At 42.8% G+C, this 20,817-nt stretch overlaps 1 protein-coding gene across 2 annotated transcripts in view; it reads left to right on the top strand.

Moving 5' to 3' along the window:
• The window catches only part of TRAPPC12 (trafficking protein particle complex subunit 12), a 64,054-nt gene that overhangs the window by 35,356 nt on the left and 7,881 nt on the right, over positions 1-20,817 (top strand). For both annotated transcript variants that reach the window (XM_044418703.1, XM_044418712.1), the window contains 4 exons: positions 956-1,068; positions 9,018-9,090; positions 13,724-13,797; positions 20,309-20,407. In XM_044418703.1, the coding sequence (XP_044274638.1) occupies positions 956-1,068; positions 9,018-9,090; positions 13,724-13,797; positions 20,309-20,407 (359 nt within the window). The remainder of the gene's footprint in view (positions 1-955; positions 1,069-9,017; positions 9,091-13,723; positions 13,798-20,308; positions 20,408-20,817) is intronic.

Genomic DNA, 20,817 nt, shown 5'->3' with positions numbered 1-20,817 from the left:
ATGGTTATTTATCCCACAGAGAGACTGTGGGGTGTGTGAGGCAAGTGTGGATACCATTATGCAGGTTTCATCTGAGGGTTGTCATGTTGTGTGAATCCGTTGAACATAGGTTGTATGAAAGTTAACACCTCACATAACACTATAACATCGTTTGGGTTATGCGAGTGTTGCTTAACCTTTACATAACTCATGCTTTCTGGGTTCAACCAACCCAACAACCCCAAAGAACCCATGATGAAGTAACACTGTACTGTGCTAAGGAGGTTCCTGAGTAACAATAGAATCACAAGAGCTGGAAGGTGGTGTTCTGTATGTGTAGAATATGGAAACGTTTATTGGTTTTTAACCAGATATATTACAAGCAGGTGTAAAAAGTGCAGGTGTATAACACTAGCCTGAACAGGGTTTACATAGGATTTAATCCTATTGCACTGAATAGGATTAGCAATGCATATTGCACTGCACTGTACTGCACTGCACTGCTCATCACTTCCTTGGATCATTTGTTTTGAAAATTTTAAGACAGATTTTAGAGAAAAAAATTAACTGCAGTGGTAGAGGGCTAATGAAGTTGTGTTGGGGTGTACATCCAAAAAAACCCAAAGGCTGGTCTAGAAATCTATAACTTGATCTCACTGAGGTGTGTGTTAGAACTTTAATTTGCCTCTGTGAAAACACCAGATTTTATCTAGATTAGTTCCAGGACTGGATTTTTCCACCACAATAAGGACTTCACCTAATTTACTTCCCACCCACACTCCAGCTCATCCAGTTCAGCAGGATTTCCTAACTATATAACCTGGTGTCTGGGGGGGCTGCAGTAAGAAAGAAGGAGTAAGAAAATCTACTTCCATTAGCCAGGCTCATGCATCTTAAATCTGGATTGAACCTCTCGTGTAAAAACAGATTCCCTAGCCGCAATAAGACTAATCTACATATTTGTTTATTGTTCTAGGTTCCATGGTTCCTTTTTCCATGCGGATTTTGCATGCTGAACTTCAACAGTACTTAGGAAATCCTCAGGAGTCACTTGATAGGCTGCATACTATGAAAACAATCTGCACAAAGGTAAATGTTTTTCTAGACTGTCAACTGAACATTTAAGCAGCTTTGCTGTCTGTATAGAGCGGCTAGTTCAAACGCCAAGCTTCAGCCCTCTGTTGAGCAGTAAATAGATGCAAATATGATGTAGTAACACCAAAGGCAAGCTGAAAATGGAGGTTCTCTTTCTGCAAACTTGCTAAAAACATGAGACACGAGTTGTTTTTAGACACAAGACGCAACTGGGAATAATCCTCCCTTGTTTTCACATGAGATTTTGATATCAGCATGCTTGGAACATCAAAAGTAATCTCACATAAATCTTCAAAGGAGCTAAAACAGTGACAAGTTATTCAAGAATTGTCAGGGTCTGAAATCTGGGTCTTGAGTGATCATGGGTAAATTCAGGAACAGGGTCCTGGAAAACAGGCTTGAATTGAAAGTGAGGAATGCTAGAATGCCTAAAAAGAATGAATGTTTCTGTCAGCCAAAAAAGCAGCCTCTTACTTGGCCATTTCAGAGGCATCTTACTAACTTGTCCCTTACTGAGGCTGATGTCACACATTTTTTCATTTCTCTGTTTGTAGTGGGGTCTGTGATCTTACCACACATCATTCAGCAGTAGCTCATTTGCCTTGACCCCAGTCTCAGATGCCAAGTCCCAGAATCATTAGCAGTCAGTGTCAAGAGCTACCTGATTTAAAACTAGGAGTCCTTGGAATTTTGTGTTGCTTTTGTGAGGGGTGAACTAGCTGGGCTACAAGTTTTCTTTAGACGCTGGCTTGCCCCCAGCATGGCCCTTCCAGTTGGTAAATTGCCTAGACAACAGGCAGCATCTGACTCCACTGCGGAGTCCTAGTTTCTGGCTCTTCACTCTCAATAACTGTCTGCCCAAGGCCTACCTCTGCAATCAGCTGTGATAAGCAAGTGATCTCAAGCCAACTTTTCCAGGACATTTATTGGAATATACCAAGATATTGGGTTTGGGGCTTGATGCCTGTTAAATACATACACTACCACTGGCAAAAACATCTCCCTCCACTTACGTAGTGATGCTGATTTGCAGTGAACTTCATTGGCAGCTGTCATGTTACTTGAAAAACGAGTGGAGCTGCTTCACTGGTTTCCAGAAAGCATTGAAGCTCTGACTAACCAGAGTGTTAGGGTCTAATTTGATAATTCAAACAATGTTGCATACTTTAAAGTTCTATTAACTTCAGCTGGGTAGATGCAAGCACATGGAATTCTTTTCTACTGAAATCAGTGAAATTTACATGTGCTTAAAAATTGGCTTGTACTTTGTTCCTTGGGCTTTTAGAGTAAGTTCCTTCAGCACGAAGAGATGATAACATTGTTTGGGTATCTGGAGTTCTAAGTTCCCAGTTCCAAGGTCTTACAGCCCCACTGAGCTCCCCAAACTGCCTAATATTTATCTTCGGGTTAGTCACCACTAGTTCATTGTCTTTCAATGTAAAGTTTTTTTTTAATGTAGTACTTTATTCTTTCATTAAATTCACTTGTCATATTGTCATTCAAATAGTGTGGAGAAATTCTTTTGGTGCTCTTCAAGGCTGCTCAAATAATTAGTGACCTGAATATTTGGACACTGCACTGTCCACCTGTACTCTAGGTCAGTTACGAACAAGTTTAATAATCATAGTGCCAATACAAGTACAGAGGAAGCCCAGTCTCGTATTTAATTGCCGATTTAGTCTCTGCTTCTTGCTGTTTGAAGAAGGTGCTAATCCGTAAAAAGATTAAAATCTCTTCATATGTTAACTTGGAAGCTTTTGGTTAAGGTCTTTGCCAAAAGCCTTCTTTGAAGTTTAACCATACAGTGTAAACCAGATCACCACTTTCTACATAGTTATTGACATGCAAAGAACTCCAAAAAGTTTTTGAGGCAAGCTTTTTTTCTGAAGCCGCACGGTGTGTTCCTCCAGAAATCTGTTCTTGTACATGCTTTAATTATGTTTTCTGCCAATTAACCCTGATGAGATATCATGCTAACAAGATAGAAAGCTTGTAGTTTCTGGGATTTCCTGTGGATCTCTTTCTTAATTTGGCATGACATAGTCCACTTTCCAGTCCTGTTGAGCCAAGGCATATTTTTGAAAAAGAAGTTTATTGTTGAAGAATTCTTGAGTGAATGCCTTCTCAACCAAGTGATTTGCTAAATGCTTACGTATAGGTTCTAGAACATGGGTCCTTAAACTACGGCCTGCGGGACCGATCTGGCCCGCCATGGCCATCTATCCGGCCGGCACCGCTATTCGCCGCCCGTGTGCGGGCGGGGAGGTGGTGGCTCGCTCGCTCATTCGGAGATGGTTTTGGACTTGTTGGGGGATCTCCCAGCGAGATCAAAACCATCTCCGAGGAGCAAGCCGCCACCACCTGTCTCCTCCGCACGTGCTGCTGCCTTGCAGCACGGGCTGGAGGCGGTGGCTGGCTTGCTCGCTTGGAGATGGTTTTGAACTCACTGGAAGATCTCCGAGCTGAGTGAGCCACCGCCGCGCATGCCCAATGCCACCTCGCGTGCACCCAAGGATGCCTCACCAGCCCCCACGCCCAGCCCCCCCCCACCGACCCGCACATGTAGCTGCCACCTTTCTACTGGCCCCCTATTGAAAAAGTTTGAGGACCCCTGTTCTAGAAATTCATCTCTTATCCCCTCTGTTTGGCCTTATTCTTCATTCACCCTGAAAGAATCATCTAAGGCAGAATATCAGTCCTACATTTTTCTACAGGAAATATGGATGCAACGTATTCATTTCAGTTTAATAATTTTCTCTGCAGCCTCCCTATCCTCCTCTAGCACTGCTTTCAATTTTTTGGTGTCTAATGGTCCAACCATCTCTCTGGCCATTTTCCTTCTGACATTTATAGAAATATGTATTATGATTTATTTTCTTACATTTAAATCCTCCCAATTACAGAAGTTCTCTGGGCAGATAACATAATACTAAAGGATTGAATATGTAACTCAGAATAAATAAAATCAGCACAGGAAATAAAAAAATACAATGTAAAATATGTGAAAGCAGTTCAAATGTCTGGGAGAAGAGGAATGTGTTCAATGATGCCAAAATAAAATAATAAAATAAAATGGGGCTAATTTAACTTCAGTTCTGGATGATTGCTTGGAAGCATTACTATAGATAGAATCAGTAAGCACATAGAGGGTTAAGTCCTGCTGAAAATCAACACTGCTTCTGTGAAGAGAAGTCCTGACTCAGTAACCTAATAGAATTCTTTGAGAGTAAGTGGACAGGGGATCCAGTTCACATTGTTCACTTGAATTTCCAAAAGGGTTTTGACAAAATGCTTGCCCAAAGGCTCCCAAACAAACTTAGCAGTGATGGAACAAAAGGTGGGGGTCCTCATATAGATCAGTAATTGCTTAAAGAGCAGAAAACAGAGAGTGGTAATAAAGAGTAATTTCACTCAATGGAGAGATGTTACCAGTGGGGTCCCAAAGGGTTTTGTAGTAGGTCCAGTGCTTTTCAACCTATTCATACATGATCTGGATTTAGAAGCAAACAATGAAATGGCCAGGTTTGCAGATGACAACAAATTATTTAGGGTGCTTAAAATCAAAAAGAATTGTCAGGAACTCCAAAGAGATCTCCGAAGCCTGGGAGAATGGCCATCAAAATGGCAAATGCAATCCAACATAAGCAAGTGTAAAATGATACATATTGGGGCAAAAAGATGGCAGCACTGATGGAATCTGATCTAGCAGTGGCTGATCAAGAAAGGGATCTTGGCGTAATAGATGAAAATGAAAGGAAGACGTGTTCATGTTGTTCAGTTCCAGCCAGTACCCTAGCACCTCTGTTTTGATCTTGCTGATATTCCTAAAGCATTTTCAAGGGTAGCTCTATGCTCAACACATTATCCAACCAGGTGGTTACCAAAGGATGAGGAACTATCACCAAGTTGTCTGGCCAGGTGCAGATAGCTATGCAAGTCAAAGAGACTTCTATCCACCAAGGCCACGTGAGCCTCAGATGTCAACAATGGATCCAGGAACATCCCCAAACTGCTCCTGAATCTTTAGTGGCACCACCACCACCTTATGGAAATGGTCATCCAAGTGGGAATGGGAGCACTATAAAACACTGCCCCAACTCAAGCAGTCAGTCCAGAAGGTTATCTCAGCTTGATGGACTTGAAAGAATCCCAGCAGGGCTGTTTTTTCTCAGCTAAGGTCATTCCCCAAGTTCATCAGGGCAGTTTCTGCCCCATAACCATACAGAAAGCTGAACTGAGATGCATCAACAAACTGTTGTCATTTAAGAGACCTGGAACTGGTGCTTTTTAGCAATCTTGTCCTCAAATTCTGTTTTTCAATTGCCTTATCTGCTTAATTCCTTTGCCAAAATTTGTGCTCCTTTCTATTCTTCCTGTTTGGGCAAGATTGCCATTTTCAGAAGGAACCCTTTTATATTTTACAGCCATGCATTCATTATTCTAGCATTAAATAGAGTATTTAAAGTATTTTCCCTGTTGCTTCTTAGAAGTTTTCCTAGCATCCTTTTTATTTCATGGAATATAGAGCTTTGTTTATAATTCGAGGAAGAATGGTAGATTGTGAATTCTTTCCACTGAGTAAATATGTAGCCTATAGGCATTACCTGTAAAAACCACAAAGGAAAATCAGAATTGTGTATTCTGCACTTCAGGAGCCTCAGTGGAGTGCCTTGCTTTTTCTGAAGGTTTTTAAGCTCCTAGTTTTGTTTTTCATTTGGACCACTGGCCTTGCTTACATAAATCAATATACTTTGTCCTGGTGAGCCAGCCTAGTAGGGGATTGTCTTCAGGCAAACAAAAGCTGCAGCATGGATATTAATTTATTTTTTTCCTCATTCATCTCTGTGAAATATTATTGTGGAAATCTAGCTGGGACCACTTAAAGACTGGTACTGGTAAGGGGAACAGTCAAGCAGGCATTCACCTGGAGACATATTGGAGGATGGAGGGGAGGAATGTAAAAGGGGAAATCATAAGTTTAAATTTATTCCATTCTTCCAAACCTCCAGTGATGATTACGGTACAAGAATTTGCTATGTACAAAAGGGTAGTGTTTAGCCCTAATATTAGCTTGTTTTTAAATATACTGTCGAGCAGAGGTGGGCAGACTTTGTGCTTGTGGGACCTACTTCATTATTTACTAAAATCCCAACATCCACTAACCAGAATGAGGTGTGAAATAATGACTGGGGAGCAGAAGGATTTGGGAACTAGATGCTAAATGCTGGTTAAGGAAGTAAAGTAATTATGTCTTGAAGCATATGAGTGATAGGATGACCTGCATTTGAGTTACTATCAATCAGGGATTCTAACACATATCATAAATTAACCAGCAAAGCTGCACAAAAGTCTAGTTAAACTCAAATACTTCAAAAGTGAGAAGTACAGAGTCTGAGACTGACACAAGGCAAGGACTTGGGCATCACCCCTGAACAATGGTCCCGCCTGAACTAGGGGTGACCTGCTGTTATATTGGCATGTTCTTATAGTAGATGCTTCAGGATCAGTTTAGGCATGCAGACATTGTGCTCTGCTGCGTCTTAATAGTGTCCCCCTTTCCTGGTGGAAGGTGAGTTAAGATCAGGGCTTGACTAGAGGCCCCCTCCTCCTCTCTGAATGCTATATGGCTAGTGCAGTGTGAGCAAGCATCTGTAGGTCTTCCCACATTATGTGATTTATTTTCTGTCACTTTGTATTGTGGCAAGCATTTCCACCAAAAATGGACAGGGCCCTGTCAACAGAGAAGGGGCCTGTATCATGGTATCTCCCATTTCTGTTAGAAAGGCTTGCTCTTGTTCCATACGATTGCCACATCATGCAAATTGAGTGGGACTATTCCCAGGGGCATCACTGAAAGGGACATTTCTTCCCATCCCAGTACCTATTGTGCTTCTAACATGTGAAAAAACATCTTGCTCCTAATGAAGGAAAAGTGAAAGCTTTAAAAAAAAACCTTTCCTTTGTAGAGAAAGAGATCCAATTAATGAATCTAAACACTATAAAAGTGCCCCTCCAAGGAGGAGGAGGAGCAGCCGCTACCGCCAAGAAACAGCACCAAACCTTTTCTAGATAGAAAAGCAATATAACCTCTGGATGGTACAGGGAAACTTAACCACAGTTACAGGAGATAAAATTATAGACCACGGAGATATTGGCACTGCTAAGGTTTTTGCTAATGGTATTTCACTTCTGCACCACAGTCTGCTGCTAAATCTTTAAGCTCTCTTGTCATTTGTTCATGTGGCACCCCTCCTGAAATGGCTTCACTGACTTCTTGCCTTACTAGTGCAGCACAAGCTCCAGCCTATCTCCCTCTTTTCAAGCCCCCTCTCAGATCCTTGCTGAGGCCACTTAGTTTTTACCCCCCATCTGAAACAAAGCCCCAGCAAATGGAATGACATTTACATGTTTTCTTCCCATCTTTCCTTTCCACCCTCTCTTCATTGTGCCTTCTGCTGGTGTTGATGTATTGTCTTGTTCATGTCACTTTCCATTAAAGGACCATGTTCATTGATGGCACTATGAATAACTAGTTAATAAAAGCATTTAATTGGGGTTGCCTAGACAGAAAGACCTGCTTGGCCTTCTTTGTTTGGAAGCTGTGGTATAAATAGCCTCTCTCTGCTGGCAAGAGCTGAGATCAGCAGTCGGTCCTCAGGAGAGGAAAGTCCTGATATGTGCCAATCAGCATAAACTACCAACTAAAAAAAACAAGGTTGCCTTTAAGAGATGCCAGAGTTAAACTCATTCAGTTCTCCAATAAATGGAACTCTGTTCATGGGATGCTCTCACTGGCAAAAGTGTGTGGTTGGGGGCATTTTCATCATTTCCCCATCATTGCTTTGGCTTTTTCCATGCCTCCTTTAAAATCTGTTCCAGGTGATTTGAGGATCTTCTGGAACTGCACTGGAGGTGGTTCAAGGACTTCGGGGGAAAGGCAGAAAGGATGAAAATCCCCTCTCCCTACCCCATCCACATTTCCATCAGCAGGAACTCCATTGGATTGAAGTTGGTTCCATCAATGGAGGTAGCAAACAGAAGGGGAACTCAGGATCCAACCCATTGCTGGAAGAGCCATTTCTCAGAGCACACACTTTGTATGCAAGAGTTCATAGGCCCAATCCCTGGCATCTGCATTTACGAAAGGAGCAGGTGCTGGGGGCAAAAACTCTATCTGACAACCCAGAGTGCTGCTGGATGGATTACTTTGGCTGACTCAGGTCTTAAGGATTCATACATCCATATATTCCTCCCTTCACTCAAGGAATTCAAGATTCTGTATGTGGGCACTGCTTCACTTCAGCCTCAACACCTCTGGGAGGAAGGGTAGACTGAGACTGACCCAACACTATGCATTAAGCTCTATATCTGAATAGCTATTTGTGGCTCGCTCTCCCAGGTGTGCATCTAACACCAGCCTGCACAATGTGTGACCTACCAAGAGGAATGAAGCCCATTAGCTACTTATTCTGGCTTGTCATGTTGCTGGCAACTTCTTTTTTGTATTATGCTAGGCGAGCAGGAAATATGGGAAGTCCCCATAGGGTTGTCAACACTGTGAACAATGCTTGGCATTTTGGCACCCTAAGCAGAACAGGCTTACTTCAGTGTGCTTAAACTAGTGCACACTAGGATGTTCCTTTGCTTAAAAAATAACTGATATCTTGCTTAACATGTATCTCTTAAGTAATTCACAGGTCATACTGTAAAACAGTTCTTTCCGGCTACCTGACAAATTCATTTGCAGATTTTGTTTCTAATTAATCCTACTAATATTGGCAGATTGATGATTTTGAAATGTTTCCACATGAGAGACTCCTGTTCGAATCTTTGTGTGTGCAGAATATGACAACTAGCTTGTTTGCAGTTACTATTTCAAATTTCATGGATCTTCAGAAATGGTATTAAGATTCACAAAAGTTTTTTCAAAACGTTCACTGCAGATATTAGACAACTTGGAACATGGCTTAGCAGAAGATGGAAGCATGACTAACATTACCCAGGAGAACAGACACGGTAGGTATACCCTAAAGCCTTTTTTTCCATAGACCATGTATTTTTATCACTTGCCCAGGTATTGTCAGAAGTTCTCACAGGATTGCTCCGTAGCAGTTAAAACAGTAGTATTGCCATTTATGCAGCCTATTCAGCCTTTAAAGTGATGCACCTTATACTTTGATTGCTGGAAATCATTTCACAGATTTGCGTTTTATTTTGATCAAGCTGACACACTAAATCAGATCTTTTTTTCAGTTTAAAAAAGAAAATGGCTGCCATTTTAGAATGGAAGATTTATTATTATAGTGGTGTGATGCTAAAGCACCGAAGAGAAACCCAAAGAACATTCAGTCTTAAAACTCATCTGCACGTCACCATATGTTTCTCTTCCTGATGTTTGAGGCTGAGTCCCAAACATGCTCTCTGTCATGTCAGCACTGTTCGATGTTTTCTTCAAAGGATGTTCTGCCCTGTGTTACCACATGTTGATTGCATATTTTGCAGCACTTTTATTTTGCTCATTTCCTCCCAAGAGTGACAGTAATATAACTGAGGACATGTTGTTAGTCACGAAGTCATGTCCAACCCATTGTGACCCCATGGACAACATTCCTCCAGGCCCTCCTGTCCTCCACCATCTCCCGGAGTCCACCTAAGCTCACACCAACTGCTTCAGTGACTCCATCTAGCCAGCTCATCCTCTGCCATCCCCTTCTTCTTTTGCCATCTATTGTTCCCAGCATTAGGCTCTTCTCCAGGGAGTCCTTCCTTCTCATTAGGTGGCCAAAGTATTTGAGTTTCATCTTCGGGATCTGGCCTTCTAAAGAGCAGTCAGGGTTGGTCTCCTCTAGGAAACTGAGGACATAACCATATAGAAAGTCCTTTCGAATGCCCGTTATGGGAATTTTAGTTATCTATATTAATGTTCTGTCCTTTGTATGTAACCCTATATCAGAATAACTGTATGAAAATAGCTAATTGTTTGAAGTTCCAAATTATTCAGATGTTAGATCCCATGGATAGTATGTATTCATTTGTTTGGTAATATTTAAAAATGCGCACTCTTGAAGCATCTCTGTTTCACTGTGCACATGCCAAGCTTATTTTCGCTCTCTGGGTTTGGGCAATCTAAGGTTGCCATTTGGCACACTCACGGCAGTTCTTAGTAGAGGTGAGCACTCCTCCTGGTGCATGTGGGAATGGAGCTGGATTCCTTTAGGTGAAGTGGCAGCGTGTGAGATGGTTGGTGAAGCCCGGATTCCTTCACTCCCCCATTACCCACAAGTAACAGTTGTGCATTTGCTCATGGTTCAGCTTTGTTTTCCAGAGGAGCACTGGTTTATAAATAAACCCTCCTCTCTTGGAAAGCAGTAAAGACAGAGGAAGGGAGGAAAAGGCGGTCGGGAAGTAGAGGGAGGTTGCCATCCATTCCTCCCACCCAGCCTAGCGGCAGGCTGCCTTGGCTGTCTGCTTTTGGTGGGCTGTGCTGCCATCAGCATTCACCCGTCTGCCTCCTCCCCCATGTTTCTCTGTGCCTTCTGGTAAAAATCCCTCTCCCGGTACTGGCATTGAATCATCCTGGCGAGCAGAGAGACTTGCAGGAGCTGGGGATGTGTTTGTTTTGTTTTATCACCAAAGCAACAAGCAAGCACATGGTTTGCTCAACTGTTTTGAATGAGTTCTGAAAGCCGTGTCAAATGGAGAGGAGTTTTCTGATTCAGAGCTGCTGTCCTAAAAACACGTCTTCAGGAGTTGGTCCCCTTAACCTAGTTGTGTCTTACAACACAAAGCTGTGCACACCTAGTCAGAAGGAGATCCCACTGAACTCTGAGGGAAATGTGTATCAGATCGCAGACAGATTTATGAGAAAACATGTTTGGGCATTGCACATGGTAGGCATGCAGGATTATTATGGGGAATATTGCTTTCTGATGAGAGTAGTACCACAGTATTTGCTCCCATTTCCATCGATGGAAAGCAGCTGTGCCATAGTGGCAGCACTAAACAGCCTCAGTAAAAAAAAAAAAAAAAAAAAAAAAAATGCCCTGGTTCCAATGGCAGTAAAAACATGACACAAGGTGCGGAAGAGGTTCTGAGTTCCACGTTCTGCCTCTTCTTCAGAAAGGGCTGACCTGGGGTCGGGGGTAGCAGTGCGAACCCAGGGGGCTACACCTTGTGGCATCCAGAGCCCTGAGTGAAGTCGAAGCGGCCAGCCAGAAAAATGCACTGTGGCATTGGCAGATATGGCATTAGCGGGTGGCAAATAATTCCTAAATTCACTTTGCAAGGTTACGTGTAGGAGGTGAGGGAGAGCCATAAAATACAGGGATCCTTCTTGCTCTTTTTTTTTTTTGTCAACCATGACCAAAGTGACCAAAGGAATGTCTGATTGCTTCTTGACGGCTGCCTAAGGCTCCCCCCACCCCCACCCCCACCCCCATAGTTGCTTTCCAGGTTCTTCCCCCACCTTCATCCTTCTCCTCACACTGCAGCATGACTGTCTCTGCCTGCCTGCTCTTTCCCTCACTGCAGCAGCTTTTTAGAGCTCGGCTTAGCTTGGCTGAGGAACAGGAGGCAGCCAGCGGAATCCTAGTGGGAGGAGGCGCATTTGAGCGTCTGTGAGAGGTTGTTATGCGCTTGGAGTGCAGCAACATTACAGCTGCCCGGCTGACTAATGCTGCCCAGAGGACACTTGTAGGGACTGTTGGCGTCTCTTCCTGAGTAGGTCAATCAGATCTGTTACCTGCAAGGGGCTCTAGTACACTTTTAAGCGGCAAGAAACTTTCCATATATGTCTTTGCGTGAGCTCCAGCTGAGGCAAACCTTCATTTTTTGCCTTGCGAACTGCTGACTGGAAACAGCCGCCATTCTTGATGGGATTAGATCGGCAGTATAATTTCCCTACTGCTGCTCTAAGGAGGTGTTGCACAAACCAGCTTGTTGCATTGGCTCGCTTCAAAATGGGATAGAGCATTCCATGATTTAGCATTGCACCAATTTCCTGGCAGCAGTCTCTCCCCCCCCCCCCCCCACCCAGGCATCAAGTCCTGCAGCTGCTCCACAACACACAAATCCCAGAGAAACAAAAATGGTAGCTTGGAACAAATGTACCAAAATGCAGCCTAAATTAAGAGCTGTAAAATAACGCTGTTTTTATCTAATGGGACAGAGGTTACAATTAGAAAGGGACATATTCCCTGTCACTTTGCTTATTTTTATTGTATTAGTTACTGATTTTTTTTTTTTTTTTGGCAATGACTAGCTTTTTAAATAGTTATAATGCATGTTAGAGGTTTGCTCTGCTCTGAATCTGATCTTCTGCCTGCTTTACTTGCATGACTCCCACTGATAACAAGCAGCTGGGGAAGAACATTAGCTGATCTCACCCTGTTTTGTGACTTCTGTAGAGGAATGGGCTCAGTTTACCATCTGTATTGGTTTCACATTTTACTCCCACTTTTTTGGGATCCTTGGGACAGGGACAAGAATATACTTGAAAGAATCTTTAATATTTTAAAAGTTAAATTCTAAATGCAGGCAGAGAAATTTAAAAAGCTAACTATTGACAAGATTTTTAAAGGCAGACTATAGCATACATTCAAATCAATCTGAATGAATATCTGAGGGCTTTTATGAAAAGCTCTATATAGCAAATCTCTGCAGTCATAAAAAGCATATTATGTTGTCCAAGAAAAGTGGTCATATCTCACTGCTGTTCCAGCCGTTCTGTTACACCAATTCTTTTTGGATTGTTCTTCATGCAGTATTAGTTCAAGGTGATAACGTGAGGCATTGGCATACCACCGTGAGCCTATCTATTGATTCAGGTGCGAGTCTCACTGAATGCAGTAGGACTTGCTTCTCCTAAATGTGCCTAACACTGCTGCCCCAGACACATTTAAATACCAACCAGTTTCACCCTGGCATTTAACGCAAGAGTCTCCTTCAGTTGCATGTGCAGATCTTAGATCCCTTTATACCTTGAAAGATTCAGATCCAGGGAAGTCATTCATTCTCTCACATCAGGAATGTGTCCACAAACTAGGGGAGTGAGAGATTGGCACCTGCGATATGCATGAGCTCTCGTAGCGTGGCGGGTGGCAAAGAAGCTTGGCAGCTTTTCCTGCTATCTCATAAAACAGAGGCAGGCATGAAGGACTCTCGACCAAGGCAGTCCTTATACCTTCATCCTCTGGTTATGAAATGAAATTTTTAATTTTGCTGGTCAGTTTGAGGGGGCCGAATGGTGTAAATTTAATCACATAAATTACATGATTGCACACCAGTGGTCATAATTACTTAAAGTCTTCCCAGCCTTCCCTCCCTCCCTCTTTGTTCTTCCTGCTATTGGAAAATGGATGCTTCCTTATAGAGTTGCCTGAGCTAAAAGCTGAGAGGTCGTTTCCCAGCTTTGTGTTATTGCTTCATTTATTCAGGCAGTCTGTTCCTTTTACCAATCAAGCCTCTTGCTATTGAGAGGGTGCAGGATTCTCTGCGTGGCATGGCAGAATGTGAGGAACACTGCTCAAAATGCAGTGATGTTAACGAGAGGAAATCGTTTAAATCAGAATGCATATGACTGATAATTGATGGCTAGGGAAAGAGCTTCTAATTTATTTGTGCACATTCTCAAGCTGCTCTCATTTTACAGCCTCTGTTCAGCTGTGGAGGTCACGTCTGGGCCGGGTGATGTACTCCACAGCAAACTGTCTGCTAATGATGAAGGTAGGTGGATGCAGTTGCTGCAGCGTTACCATATATACTCGAGTAGAATGTCAAGAAAGCCTGAGGATGAGTTAGGTGACTGTCTGAGAGATGTGAAGTGTAGCTGGACATTCCTCCAGCTAAATCATGTGAAGAACCATGTAAAAGCAATACAGGGTATGCATTTTTAATACTGCATTTACAACCAGCTACAGCTAGAATATGTTTCATGCATTGTTGCCCCTCTGTGCAGCCCTTGGCTTAAAGTGCTGCTCTAAGCGCACGCTTTAGCAGTGTCACTAATTGTCAGAGTTGTGTGGAATACAACTGAAGTGTTCAAATGCGACCATTACTCTTAGGCCTACTTGACACTAACTCAGGGATATTCAGCTCTTTCTGCTATACTAGCTATCTGTGAGAAAAACCAAGGAAGGGTCTTTTTCCCGTGCCCCACTCCTAGCACTCGCACCTCCAGTCTGCTTAATGTTATTCAATGCTTCCATGTCTTCCTGCTGAAGTTAGAAAGAAAGAAGACATATCCAATGCCTTTTCTGATTTTCTGAATGGTTCTGTGAATAGACACGTCCATCCAAAGTGTATGACAGGAGCAGCAGATAGCAACAGCCTTGACCATAAAATTGCTTCACAATTCAGTTGGCACGGCAGGTCCTGCAACACTGCTTAAGTCCATCTTAACCCCTTCTGTCTTCCTGGCCTGCAATAATTCCAGCCCACCAGAATGTCGATCTCTGTGAGGCTGAAAAAACTTATGCGCCATGTCAGGTGTTCTGTGTTCCTCTTTGAGGGCTAAAATTTGTCTCCAAATGTCTACTTTTGTTTTTTCCTAGATGTCTACACAGGGCCTGTGTCTTGATTTAATGCACATTTAAGAACTGCCTGTAAAACACTTCACCCTGGAATTGTGCTGTGGAAGCCACTGAAGGAAGATGCAATGCCTGACCAACGCTACCTTGTTGACAGGCTTCACTTCCCAGTCAGTTTACTTGCCACATTTGGTTTCTTTGTCTGTGCATTTTGTAAAGAAGTGATCTGCTGTGAATTGCCAGAAAGATCATTTTAACAGAAAGATCATTTTTTAAAGTCAAGAGGGTGATAAGTTTGCATGATTGTCATATAAGTGCAGGCAGAAGTTTAAAAACAATCAGAGAAGTCTAGAATCTTGCATTTAATGATGTCTATAAATGGCATTACTTCTAGAACCTGCTACATACATTTAATTGACAGCTCTTGAGCCCAGTACATATGCTCAGTCAACACCATGGTTGCAACCTGAAGCACAGACACTTGGAACAAGAGCAAGGCAACAGGTGGTGTTTGTCCCTTGGAGGCCCCTCAGACCTTGTTTTGAGCCTCTCTCGGTATGAGGCATACAAGAAATGGTGTGCAATGAACTCACCAGGACTGTGGTGTGGTGGTACCACTGTACAACAAACAAATTTCTGTGAAGCAGCTCTAGATACGGTCATGCAACTGTAGGTTCCAGAAGACATGGCCTTGTCCAGCCATTGTTGACACAAGAACAACAGGAGACGCTTTCTATAAACAGCTTGCCACACAGGAGTTACTGCTTGCAGAGGCATTTCAAACTAACTATCATTTTACATATGTTTGAGATCACCACGCAGCCTTTTATTTGAAATGGACAAAACTTTGTTTATCCAAAGAGAATAGATTTATAACCATCATCAAGAAACTTTGAACTGCTGATTTCTGTATTCCGCCAGCCCAAATACTGAACCTGGACAAGTGAAAGCATCAGCTCAGATCCTGAAGAGAAGTGCAAGGCAGCCCTTCCCAGCCGGTGGTTCTCCAGATACTTTGGACTTCAGCTCCTGCTACCATGCCCGGTGTTATTGTCCAAAACATCTGGGGGGGGGGTATCACGTTGGGGAAAGCTGCCTCAAAGTCTGCAATGTGCCATCTATCAGATGGGAATAAAAAATGATCTGCTTTGGTGAGGGTATATTTAAACCTTTGCAGCATTTAACAGACCAGAAGAAAGCATTTGCCTTACAATTAGGCGAAGTGAGGAAACTGCCACATATGGCAGAGGCTGAGGTGGCAGTGAGGGGAGGGAGGACAGAGCTATGTATGCTGCATGGCTTACCCCGAGTCCTCTAAGCTAGCCCCTTTCCCTTTGCTTCAGTGGAGGATGTTTTTCTGCCTCCAAGGGTGAAGAAAGATTCAACTGCCAGTCTGGTCCGCTTTTGCCCATGGAATTGGGAAAGGTCCCATCTCATCCTTTGGCTCAGCAAGCAAAATAGCCTGAGTCAACCCTGTTAGTAGTACTGTTTAGATGCGTAGTACTGATAAAGAGGGAAAAGTTGCTTAACGTATCAATTGTATACTGAAACAATCCCAATGTCATAATAGCAAAAATTTATTTGAAAGGCAAGAAAATGCTTGCATGAGCCATTTTGTGGTAATGATGGCTCTTAAGTGGCTGAAGTAGACTCACCTGAACTATACAGATTTTGTAGATTTGTTTCTGCTTTCCTTTTTCTTCCTTGTATTCAATCTATCTAGTAGCATCTCTCTTTAGTAATGGCTGGCCATCTGTTTGCTTTACGTTTTCCCATCTTTACACTGATTCTTTTGAAGCAACTTAGTCTTGGATCCAAAAGCAATCATGGTTTGAGTAAACATCCATGTCTAAACTCAGAAAATCAAGATCACTGCCTCCAATGTCAAGCCTTAAGACCTTGTTAATATGTGCTTGCAGCTTTCCCTTGCACGTTGCAGTCTACATTTTCTAACTCAGGCATAGTTTTCATTTCACTCTGTTCCATCAGGAAAATGTTCACATATGAAACTCAAGGCAGATCATTGTAATTCAGGGCAGTGGCCATGATCCCGGGAGCTGCACTACTATATATGCATCTACCAGGGCTTTTGGCTCAGGCCCCAGGAACAGCCTCTCGTGGCTCACAAAAAGCCGTCTATCAATGGACTGCTAGGTACCCTGAACTCCTTTGAGGGTATTATAAGTGTGCTCTCAGAACTGTGTCCTAATCTGGTTGTTCACATGTGCATTTCCACAATAGTGAGGCACGCCAAGTGCACTGGATTCATGTGCCACGAGGCAAACATCTGCACCACCAGCAATCTGAAATCCAGTTAATATTTACTCCAGCTAGGCACTGGGGAATTGCTGTTTTCTTGTTTGCCCTTGTAAGCGGCTTGCCAGGTGTGCTCCAGCATAGGTGTAGGGATACCACCGTCGCAATATACTTGGGGAGTGGAAGCCACAGGCTACTCTGTGCCCAGTGTGAGCAGAGCCAGATTGTAACATCTCAGTTAATCGGGAAAGGGAGTTAGAGAAGTTCAGTTATGTCTCACTTTTACAGAGAAGCTTCCAACAAAAGGCAAGAAAAAATTGACAGAGGCATGATTATCATTCACTTTACAAAGAAGCAGCATGCGTGCATAATCCATGCATGACTGCATTCCATACCACAGTTCAAAGGACAGCGAAGTTGAACTGGAATGTCATTGCATTTTTGCACGAACAAACATCGTATCTTTTCAGGTCTGGAAGATGGGATCTCAATGGCAAAAATGCACCTCAGCAAATGATCTTCCTTCTTGTTTTCCTCCCTCCTCTCTTTATTCTTTCTAAGTCCTCTTTCCCATTGTCAAAATGCAGGTTGTATAGTTCTTAGGCAGAGACATTTCCTCCCCCAACTCTCCCCACTTAGGAAACCCTCCAGAGAGGCATGTACATTGATGGCACAAAAATAAATGATCACAAGACAAATGCACATTAATTGTAGCTATATATTTCCCCCTGTGGGACAAATAACTTCATGGGTAGATTTAAATTGGGGAAACAGCTCAGGGAGAAAGGTTAAACCCTTTACCCAGTGCTTCAGTCCCAATCTAAATTGCCAAATTAAACATCACATCTAGTTTGATCCTAAGAATAGTAAGTGCTGGAGGAAAGGCAAGGCAAGACAGTTTGTTTATTAGGAAGCAATTGCTGTGTGTTTCTAATTTCAGAAGACTTTCTTTTGCAAGAATGAGCAAATTCTTCATGAATTGGACTAAAGGAATTCTCTCCCTGTTGCTCCCTCTTTAGAACTCAGTTTAAATGGCTAATAAGAGCACGTGGTACAGTCCTCTTACAAACCAGCATTTCCATGTAGAGGCAGTAATTTCCATGGAGCAACTTTCAGATAAGCAGCCCAATAGGCATACTGAGAAATTAGAGAGCTATGAGAGAACTGTTTTGCGTTAGAAAGAGCATATTCAAGTTGGGTCTTAGCTGCTGTACATGGTGAAAATGTTAATATCTTTTTTGTCATGAGTAGGAATAAGTAACTGTTTCATATACACTGATGGTTATTGTCTCATTCCAGCAAATAAGTTGCATACAAGTATTTTTGCTTCCAGTAATGGCAATAAGCTAAGTCTGTGAGAGAGCTGCATGTTAGTTCACTTGTTCAAGCATGCTTTTATGTGTAAACATTTGGAAAATACTATTGTACATATAGATACAGTAGAGTTCAAATGGTTTCTGCAATTGCTTTTACCTCTATATATCCAACCTGACCCAGAAATTAGTTTCTGGAGGGACCGCTGGATCTCAAGCCACTAACACAGGAAAGAGGAGAGTTGTCTGCCCTAGTAAGGCAAGGCCACCAATGCTTACAAATGCTCTTTAGATTTAGATCCTCTCTTCTAATGGAAAGGAAGCATGCAGCATAAATCTTATTTAAGTTATGCCGCAGTAATAGCCCTTGCGTACAGCATGACTGGTGCCACTACGGCATAGCAGCAGAAAGGGGCTGCCGGGTTCACTACATTCCTTTTTGCCTGGAACCATCCACTGATGGTCATATAAGTACAGAAACAAGATAGGTCCCGCATCTGCACTCCTGCACATCTGTATTATGTGCTAATGTCAGTGGACTAAATCCGTGTAACTGGATTTTAAAGCAGTTTTGCACGTAAGTGAGCCATTAAAGTGTAAGGCAGTGTTATTTGCCATTCGGACTCAATTTTTTATTTTCATACTTGGCTTGACATGAATACTGTACTGTCCGGCACCAAAATGGGGGAGAACCCATTTATGAAATGCCTCCGTGGAATATTTGGCCAGTCTCCTTGAAAACATCATTGGAACTTCACATCTGAGTTTACTGGAGCTCTAGGAAAGTATGGCAGCATCTTTGTTGGAAAGAAGGACAGAAAGAAACAGCTGGCAAGAGCCAAACTGGTTCATCTAGAGCTTCTGTGTGTAGAAGATGGCTTTCAAGTGGCCCTGCTGCTCCCATTATGACCACAGCCAGCCAGAAAACTGCTTCTGACACACAGGCCTCCAGAAGCAGCCTCTGATGCAGGTCCAGGAGCAGCTACGGGAAGGCACAAGTGTGTGTGTGCTTGCGTAGCATCCCTTGCGATTGCTGACAGGCTGCTGTGTAAAACTGGGGGAGCCCTTCTGTTAAGCACCGAGAACCTTTTAAATGCCTTCTTATTTGGTCCAGGTTATTTGGTCCAGCTTTTGCTGTCTCGTTGGTGTATATTGCATTGCCTTTGCTGTTGTGCTTTAATCTAGTTCCTGGATATCATGGGTGAGTCAGAGGAGGCATGCATATTAATAGGCTGGAAGCCAAGCAGGCGGGCCCAACGGTATTTTCTCACTTTGGGTAGTAAAAGTACCTGACAGTGCTCCTCTGTCTTGCTCTTTCTAGAGTGAATTCATTTGTAATGTCTTGTTTCAGTTGTGCATTTTTTAAAAATCCATATTTAAATTCAGGCCAAGATAGATCAATCAGGAAGCCATATCACAAGAGGCAAACATTCCTAATACTTTTTTTTATGTATCTTCAACATGTTTAATAGTAAGAACAGGGAGAAGAGAAATCTCTCCTCATTCACTAAATCTCATTAAACCAAACTTTTTAAAAAATAACCTTCTTCTAGCCATAGTGACGGCTCCCGCATCAAATAGCATATGAGTAGTGGCCATTTTCCCAGAAAGAGTAATTTTTAGAATATTGAAAATCTGGCCAACGATGCACATAGAATCATAGAATAGTAATGTTGGAAGGGACCAAGAAGGCCATTGGGTGCAACCCCTGCCGGTGCAGGTCACCAATTTACACCGTCCCACATGGCACTGCATAAGTGTGCATTTGCTGGGCAGAATGGTGGTGAGAAACATGGGGTGTGTGCTGATAGGTATAAGAGTCTCCTTGAATTTGATTCGACTTTGAGACAGTTTAGTACTAAGCTGTCTCCATCTCGGTGAAAGGGGAGCAGAGAAAGAGGTCTTCTCCTCTGGTTTCAGGTAATAATGGAAACATGCAAAAAGATGCATGACAGCTTAGTCCTAGTGTGGGGAACCTTTAGATTATGTTATCAGCGATTGTATTCCTTTCTTTTTAATGGTTTTTGCTTCCTTCTGGGCTTGCATGCAGCTTCACATGCTTTACACTGTGCACACAGAGCACAGACTAGAGAAGAATGCTGAGCTTGCATCTTCATTTGTGTGCTTTTGACCCCTTAGGACTATGTGCTTGCTGTGGAGGCATATCACACCGTCATCAGATATCACCCCGAGCAAGAGCCACAGCTGCTGAGTGGAATTGGAAGGATTTTCCTGCAGGTACGTGTTTGATACCACAGAAAGCCAAGCGACAGGCCACAGTAAATGTTTGTTTGTTTGTTTGTTTGGGTATTTTTACCCCATCCAGTAAGCCAGCGGGTCTCTGGACAGCTTACAATTTGTCCGTTCTCAAAATGGCCTGCTTGTCTATATCGTGCATGTGTTACGGTGTTCAGGAGCCAAAGTCACTGCCACTATATCATTACTTTATGGTGAAAACAAAATGAGTGGTGTGCCTTTTGAAGTCCCATGCTTGACTGCAAGGCAGAGAAGACTGTGTGGGGAGAATATCCCAGCTTTTACTTACCAGATTGGTGTCTTGCTTGTCTTTACAGACCATTCAGAATACTGGTCAGTACAAAGCAGAATGCCCTTGTTTTGTAGGCAACGGGCATTGTCTGTATTGCTAA

The sequence above is a fragment of the Varanus komodoensis genome, unplaced genomic scaffold, assembly GCF_004798865.1.
Source record: "Varanus komodoensis strain SLA01 unplaced genomic scaffold, ASM479886v1 scaffold10, whole genome shotgun sequence".
NCBI classification, from domain to species: domain Eukaryota; kingdom Metazoa; phylum Chordata; class Lepidosauria; order Squamata; family Varanidae; genus Varanus; species Varanus komodoensis.
Note: the sequence above shows the minus strand (reverse complement) of the source record. Positions and strands in the feature narration are given on the sequence as shown.